The sequence below is a fragment of the Henckelia pumila genome, chromosome 3 (assembly GCF_033568475.1).
Source record: "Henckelia pumila isolate YLH828 chromosome 3, ASM3356847v2, whole genome shotgun sequence".
NCBI lineage: Eukaryota > Viridiplantae > Streptophyta > Magnoliopsida > Lamiales > Gesneriaceae > Henckelia > Henckelia pumila.
In genome coordinates this window covers 35,587,340-35,596,019 of record NC_133122.1, presented here as the reverse complement: position 1 = coordinate 35,596,019, position 8,680 = coordinate 35,587,340, and the positions used below count along the sequence as shown (strand labels likewise).

The 8,680-nt window shown below is 30.3% G+C and overlaps 1 protein-coding gene across 1 annotated transcript; it reads right to left on the bottom strand.

Annotated features, from left to right (window-relative positions):
* Window positions 1-5,729, bottom strand: LOC140891043 ((DL)-glycerol-3-phosphatase 2-like). The gene is made up of 6 exons (XM_073299278.1): window positions 5,615-5,729; window positions 3,432-3,656; window positions 2,762-2,822; window positions 2,514-2,661; window positions 1,804-1,883; window positions 1-321 (listed from the first exon to the last, which is right to left on the bottom strand). Exons 1-6 carry the CDS (start codon window positions 5,700-5,702, stop codon window positions 189-191), a joined length of 735 nt encoding a protein of 244 aa, XP_073155379.1. The 5' UTR covers window positions 5,703-5,729; the 3' UTR covers window positions 1-188.
* Between the last annotated feature and the right edge of the window lie 2,951 nt (window positions 5,730-8,680).

Here is an 8,680-nt window from a genome sequence, read left to right as displayed (position 1 = left end):
AAATCTAATCTCTGTTTTTGTATCAAAATTTTAAATATTGATATAAATATCAATCTTCTTCGTCCCATAATGTTTTGTTATGTGTATTTAACGACAGATGAATTTGCATAAAATGCATACAGCAATTTCAAGAAGTAGCAGAAAAAATGCAAAAGATAGAATGGCAACCACACTGATCAATGTTGTGGTCAACTAGCTACACTGTCGAATGGCGGCAGTCCCCAATCGCTGGGATTAAAGTCCAACAGGGAGCTTAGAACTTGATCAGCAGTTTCATGAAATGACCTATCCAACCTTGGATCCGGAACCATCACCACTGACCTGATTCCAGAATCGCCATCGGACAAACAGTTAAAATCACGTGCATTTGGTTAGAAGTAGCAAGATGTCAAGAAACATGCAACAAAGTTTGTGAAAATAGTGAGAAAATGTTATAAAATGGCAAAGGCATAGTGTGTCTATTTGCTTAAAGAGAGAGACAAGTAGATTAAATAATTCTTATTAAATGTTACAGGTAGACAACAAATGTGGAACATCACTTTTCTACATCATTACATCTCTAGTTAGTACTTTTATTCGCCCCAATTTCCACCGTTAAAATCAAAGGTAATAGCTGTTGTTCCGTAGACAACATCAAGATTTTATTAGGAAATCATCATACTCCTTTCTGAAGAAAGTTAAACAAGATATAAATATGCGTTAACCTCTATCTCAGTTACACTACCTAAAATATGGTATATATCCGTTAAGCACAGATGCCTTGTTCCGCCATCAAACAAAAAGCACAATTCTAAAATATTTAGATTTTGTCTAATTATGAAAAATCTCAAAGGAAGACCAAGAATGAGTCTACTCTACAAAAAGGTTAAAAACAAGAGACTTGAAAAATCTACACTGATTGATTGCTTTGGCTCCATACTGGAGAGGCATTCAACCTCGGGCTATGCAAATATGTGTGGGTAACCTAGTAACTTGGAGAAGTAAGAAACAGGTGGGAGTTGCATTGAATCTGAATTTTAGGCCATGGCTAGTCGAACTTGCAAGGGTAATTGGTATCTACTGGAACTCAATATACCAGTAGTCCAGTACATAGTCCTATAATAATGCATTGCAACAACAAAGCAGCAACCACAATAGCTCACAACCTGGTGCATAATGATATGACTATGCAGTTGGAGATCGATAGCCACATTATCAAGGGGAAGCTAGATAATGGGAGTATTTGAATGACTTATTTGCTAACCAAACAGAAGGTAGGTGATACAACAAAAAAGAGTTTCCTCAAACCAAACTTTGAGCGGTTGAGCAAGCTAGAAATTTGTCTTTCAATTTAGTTGTTTCTGTTTCACTTTTTGCAGCCATGATATAAACGAGTTTTCGATGCAGATTTATTAATTGATTTAAAATTAAACAATAAGCTCCCGGCAAAACTCTTCTGAACACAAATAATGATGGCACATATAAAAGATATAAAATAAAAAATTTTACACTGAAAAATATATCTTGAGGGTCAGGACTGGAAGGGAGAATTGATGGGTTAACGAAAGAACCAAATGACTAATTCTCTAAGCTTTCATTATTTTATTTCATGGCAAGGCAATATTCCATGAGTTCTTTTACTTGCATGAAGGGACATAACAAAAGATATCAAATTTTTGTTACTTTCAATCCTACCATTGTGAAAGCCAAGTCTGTACCACCTGTCATTTCATCAATTCCAGTTCACCGAATTATCTCAATAAACAACGACTTCAATACTAAAATATGTTTCTAAGACACACGTGAAAGCAAACATAGGCTTACATGCCAGCATTCTTGGCTGCAAGGACGCCGGATGGTGCATCTTCGAAAACAAGAATATTGGTTGGATCAATCGGTCCTCCCTAAAAACAAGCAACTTCAATTTATCCCAATAATATAGGTAATATTAAAATTTTCAGCAGATTACATTATAACATTGGTTAACAACCAATTAATACAAGACAATCGCAATATCCAAACAGAGATTTAGGGGTAGGGCCGTAGGGCCAGGGGAGGGTTGTTCAAGTTCTTAGCCCATGTAGCAAGGGGGCAGGGGATGAATTAACAGTGGCAACCCGTCAAAAGGAAAGAACTTTTAACAGAAAAAATAAAATAAAATTCTGCCTCTGCACTACCAAACGAATAGAAAATTGATCGAACCACAAACTACACAGCCTCATATCTAGGGCATATGATATTTTTGAATGTCTGCAATTCAAATCAATCTCTCTCATCCGGAAGTACAATTAAGAACTCGAGAAAAACAGAAGCTCAAGAAAATTATCTATTTTTCAGAATCCATTCATATGACTTGATAAACATGAAAGATCAACGGTCAGATTACTGCCGGGAACCAGAAAGCAATAAAGTACATAAAGTTCCAGCGGAGAATTGGTAAGGTGCATTGATGATCAGCATGCTTGTAACCAAAATATGCATATGTAGCCTGTATTAAAACAAACAGTTATACTTCATTGGAGAAGAGGTAATACCTCGAATCTTTTAGCCGCTGCAAGGAACGCATCTGGTGATGGTTTCCCCTGTTTAACTTCAGGATCATCACCAAGAACAATATGATGCATTAATGAAAAAAGTTCACCGTGTCTTTGTGTTTTCAATTGGAAATGCCTCCTGTGCGAACTGTGTAAGGGACATTCCATTCATTAACTGGCAGCAGATCTAGCTAAAATTAGTAACCCTCCAAAATCTCCTGAGTTCAGAATATAAAACTAAGACCTACCCAGTTGCAACACAAATTGGTATTCCTTTTGCATGGAGGTGCAAAATCAAACGACTGGCTCCTGTATTACAAAGATAAGCGACGTAACAAAGAGAATTGATAAAGGAAGAGTGTTGAAGTCCACATTTATGATTAGAAAAATAAAAGATTAAAAGAGAAAAACCACAGATAGTTTAGTCTGCAGCGACTAGGAACAGGCCATGACAATCAAGTGCTCAAAGTTAATGGAGGAAAACTACTACTGGTAACAAATTAAGTTTGTTTTATTCATCACAATATCAGTTTCCTCAGATAAACATCTAATCTAAAGACAAATGAAGTAATTAAAAAATAACGGCAAGCGTTCTTTCCAGTATAACTATCAACAAAACCCAAATGTCATTTCATAACACGGTTCGATTTCAGCAAGCAGCCACGCCTAGTTATGGTCTACAGATACTTTGTAATGGTCCCTTCTCACTTTTTGAATCAGAAAGATTTGTTAACTGATAATTGCTATTTCACATACAGATACTCATGTCTAAAAGAAAACACAGTGCGTCCATGCCAGTGCACCAGTGCTTTCACATCTGATATAGGATACTGAAGTGCAGAGTCGCATCATAGATGTTAGAATAGAAATAGAATATCCAACCATCACAAACCAAATATCAGAAAAAATACAAAAAACCTGGCATGAGTTCACTTGACGGGAACATATGTTGCAGCATTTCCTCTCTTTCGACAAGAAAATCTTCGGCAGAGAGTGAATCGCTAATTCCAGTCTCTTCAACAAAAATTCGAGCTGCCTCTATTGCCTTCTTGCCCATCAATTTAGCCTGGAGTGACCAATCAAACGTCTTGTTGTATCTAGACAGGATAATTTCCTGGACTTCAGTGTAGAACTTCTCTGTATCTGGATAAAATGAAAAACACTCCAAATACACAATTAGGTAAATGAAAGCCCTACAACAAGAAGTTTACTATTTAGGTAGTTTTTGGAAAGCTTCCAGTTTCGAAAACAATTTTCATATTTTGGTTAACAAAATTTCACAAAATTTCAAATTTTTGCTAATTGAAAAGCTCAAATTTTTTTCTGTTAACAAAATTTCATAAAATTTTAAATTTTTGCTAATTGAAAAGTTGAAAAATACTTTTAAAAAGCTCGGCCCTTGCCACAGTAGAGGATGCTGTGGTGTGAACACAGCATATTTTTCTTTTTTTTTTTATTTTTTTGTTTTTTTATATATTTTAAATTCATTTGTTTACCTCCTTTATCTTTTGTTTTTTTTTTTACCCTTTTTTTTATACACTCTAAATTATTTTTTATATTGTTAATTTTTTTTATATCAATTTTTTTTTGTTATAATTTGTCCTTCTATAATATATAACTAGTAATCGAAGCACATACTTTGCGTGCGTACTGAAAAATTAATTATTTGAAATATAAATGATCAAAAAAACCACATTTTTTAAATACAAATCTTATAATCTCCTGTTACAATTTTTTTAAATGAATAGAAGACAAAAATGAAAAATAAAATAATCAAACATATGAAAAATGAGTAAAAATAAAAATGAAATTTTGAAAGGAAAAAGATAGATGGAAACTAAAGCCCAAAAAACTGAACAAAATTAAAATAAAATAAAATAAAATATATCTATAAAAAAATACCAAAAAAAAAAATTTTACAAAAAAATTGTGCAATTATGCTAAAATTTGTCAGTATAAATTATACAATAAATTACACAAGAAAATTTGAAAAGATAAAAAAAACTAATATATATTTTTTTTAAAATAAAAAATTATGATATAGAAAAAAGGTAAAACAAAAAAGAAAACAAAAGGTTACAAAAAATGAATTTAAAATATATAAAAACTAAAAAAAAAAAAATTGTGTTGTGGTGTGAAACGGAGCTACTGTGGTCACGGTAGAGGATCGGGTCCCTATTGCTATTAACTCCTTGTGTTTTGAACTTTTGAACACAAATACCCCTGAAAATTCGTACGAACAAGGGGTTGTGTGCTCAAAATTTTAAAACATGGGGAGGTATGTGTTCAAGATTAAAAAACACAGGAGCTAATAGATCATTCTTTTTTTATAGGGGTTTTTTTGCAATATCGATATTTCATAGTGATAGTGTATGCAATTATCCCAATAATAAATAGGATAATAGATGAATATGAAAAACATAAACCGGCGATAAAGAGTAGCTTTTACAGGAAAAGAAACCACCAATACATGCAATGATCTATAGACAAAAGAAATCTATTTCTTTCATCATGTCAATTAAATCATTAATTATGTATGAAAAAAAATCTATTACTTTTGAGTAATGCTAGATGTACACTTTGATTTATACTTTTTCTTATTAATTATGGTTATTTTTGCATGAGAAAAATAAAAAAAAATTTAAGTAAGAATGTAAACCAAGGTGTACACTACAAGGTGTATATCTAGCATTTTTCATTACTTTTATCATATCAATCAAATCATTAATTACCTATGAAAAAAAATCTATTATTTTTATCATATCAATCAAATCATTAATTATTTATCTTACATCAATCAAATTATTGAATTTAAATTACTATATTACCCTTTATAAATAATATTATTTATATTTTATTTATTCTTAAAAAGACCAAATGATAATTTATCATTTTTATATAAAATTCAACCAAATTATGATTTATCAATCAAATCAAATACTATATTCATTATTATTTTTTATTTATTTTTTTATTACATTATATTACTTATTTATATATTATTTATCCTATCATTTATCATATCAGTCAAATCAAACGGAACCAAAATTTAGCAGAAACAAGCATTTTCCGGGATTAATCGATTTTGAAGACATAATTACCGAGTAAAAGGCTGTCCATATCGAAGATGACATGAGTGATCGAAGGCTTGGTTGAAGGAGTATCGTCTGCTCCGCCTGGATTCGCCATTTGAGGGAGTCTGGTAGATCTTGGAGCTGCAAAAATATGTTGTTTTTGTTTTTTTTTATCGACGAACATATATTATTAAACTTGAGATTTTTTAACATTATCGTTTTTTATTTAATTTTAAATTTATTTTAATTATATTTTAAATTTATTATTGAAAAACTCAATATCATAAATTTATCATGGTATAAAAAAACTTAAATCACATAAAAATAATATATAAATTTTTAAATTAATTTTGAACTTTTTTACAAATTTTTTTTTCGCGATTCACGTATCGTATTCTAAAAATACTAGTAAATAATTATTTAGAGCTAAATAATTTTTTTATATAATATTATGAATAACTATATCGAAATATTTGTGATAATTTTAGTGATAAGTTTGTAATTATAATTTGGATTATGTTTGAATTTGTTTAAAGAAATAATTATGTAAAATATATTTGTAATTTGTATGAATAATATATGATTTGTACATAAATAATTCTAATTTATATTGGGACATAATTGTTCTGGTAATTTGAAAGAGAGTTTGTTCGGTGAAATAAAGGTAGAATGATCATTTAAAATAGTTATATCAAGACATCGAACAATTAGTGAATAAGGATAAAATTTTTAGGATAGACACATACGTAAAATTTATATTTACATGTATGTGTGCATGTGTTAGATAGATCATTTCTAAACTCGTTATTCTGGAAGCCAAATATTTGGTACCAAAAAATTAAAAAAATATAAAAAATAATTCAGGGCGTTATCTTATGTAATCGCATGTGTTGAGAGAACTTCTAGGAAGCACTTCTCAGCTTTTTCTTAACAAAATTTCACAAAATTTCAAAATTTTGTTAATGAAAAGTTGAGAAGTACTTCCTATAAGCTTTCCAAACACTACCTCAGTCCAAGACGGGAGTTAATAATTTAGTCTTTTTTTAGGAGAGTTTGCGAGCTTTCAAGAGGTGTTTGGTAAATTTAAAGAATAATTAATTAGAGGTTGAAATAAGTTTTTTGGACAGTTTATTGACTATTTTAAGTAATAAAAATTCTTATTATACGATTTTATGAGTTAATTTTTTGAAACAAATGCTTTAATTTAATAATATAATAATATAGATAACATAAATATGTAACGACATATACTTGAGTAAAATAATTATTAATATCTTTTGTCAATTTTTATTTGAACGAATAAAGGTAATACTGAATTATTTGATATTTTTATTAATTATTAAAAAATATTAATTTTTTAACACAAAAATTAATTTTAATATTTATGATAATACGCTGAAACTAAATTCTATTAAAAAAATGTCATTCTAAAATATTTAGGAGTAGTCTCGTCTGAAACAGTCTCACGGACCGGTTGTTTCTGTTGGCTTTAGGCCTAATTGGGTTTTAGTATGAATAAAAAGTTTTGACAAGCAATTGGGCTTGCTAAGTAGATGGTTAAGTGGGAATTTGAGTGTCTCACATAGAAAAATAAATATGACATGGGTAAGCTTATATTGTATTACACTTTATAAAGTTTTAAGAACATGGACGAATCCATGTATGGGTTGTTGTTTTTTTTTTATTTTTCGTATCAATAAAACACGGTACCGGGTTTTAGTTGTCGGGGACGAGTTGGGCAGCATTGATTGAACAGCTGAAAATTTCTATATATATATAATTTCAAAAATAATTAATAATGTAGTAAATTTTAAATCTTGTATCCTTATTGTTTAAAATTTTTCTATAAAATACAGCTTATGACTTTGGCTTCTCAAGTCTTAAATACATATACAAATGAAATATATTTTTTTGTTTCATATTAATTTTAAAATTATAATAGTTGTGTGATATTAATGTAATAAAAAAATGATTTTTTTATGATTTGAGAGAAAAATACATTACTTGAATAATGAAATTATTATTATTTTTTGCATTAAAATAAATTGTTGTGGTTGAAAAAAATAAAAATTTTGAGTCTTATTTATTGTTGTATTACTCTAAATTCATGAAATTTTCAAATGAGTTTCAAAATATATTATAAATAAAATATATTATGTTTTCTTATAATAATATATAATTTATTAAATTAAGTTCAAGCCCACCCTATTTCTAATTCCTGGATCCCTCCCTGTAAAGAATGATTAGTCAAGAGGCTCTTTTTCGCGCGCGCCTACGCAGGGGGTGCAAATCAAGGGCCCTTTTTGCACTGAAAAAGTCTTGACTTGTCTGCAAGCGTTCGAGCGAAATCTGGGTGCGTCGAATGTCGGACCGATAAAGGCAAAAATCGCCTACCAAGTGTTGGCCACCTTTTGCTATTTTTTATTTTTTGATTTTGACCTTCCACATTCCATGAGAAGATTCTGGATGAGACCCGTCAGCTGGCTGTCCATTGGTGTTTCTGTTGTCCAGTATTTTGGTGCTTCGGTTGCCAACCTTTGGTCTTTCATCTGCCCAACTGTGTCCTATAAATAGTGGTAGTATGCAGTCCCTCAAGAAGACATACTTTCGAATCCCTCACGACTTCTGCCCTTCGTTTCATCATTCTTATCTACTCATGCGTTGCTCCGTCGTGATACTGTTCAGGTACATTCTCGATTCGCCGGTGTAGAGTCTTAGTGCTAGGTGTCTACAAGGTTTTTTCGTTATATCCTGGGAAACAAACGTCCGTATAATCATCGAAGCATACTCCGGAGGGGACGAATTTGTTTTAAGAAAACTGTACTAGTTACATGCCTCAGTTTGCTTAATTATTTTCTTACTCGTTCGGTTTATACTTTTCAATATTTACATACTCATTATACTACTGAATTGTACTACGATCAGTATTTGTTCTTATAATATTATTTATGTAATATTCGCGTTTTGAGTTTGCATATTTTCATAACAGTCTCAATTCATATATGGAGTTAAAAATGACATTTGTGCATAAAAATTAATAATTTCAATGAATTAGGTTGAATAGAAGATTAGTTTCATAAAATTGATTTATGA

What these genes read in the sequence shown, in the direction of transcription:
- LOC140891043 (XM_073299278.1), bottom strand. Translation starts at nt 5,702, where the DNA reads ATGGCGAATCCAGGCGGAGCAGACGATACTCCTTCAACCAAGCCTTCG. An exon ending in CCAATTTGTGTTGCAACTGG is followed by an intron (nt 2,662 to 2,761) that starts GTAGGTCTTAGT and finishes TCCCTTACACAG; the next exon opens with TTCGCACAGGAGGCATTTCC. An exon ending in CAGCGGCTAAAAGATTCGAG is followed by an intron (nt 1,884 to 2,513) that starts GTATTACCTCTT and finishes GCTTGTTTTTAG; the next exon opens with GGAGGACCGATTGATCCAAC.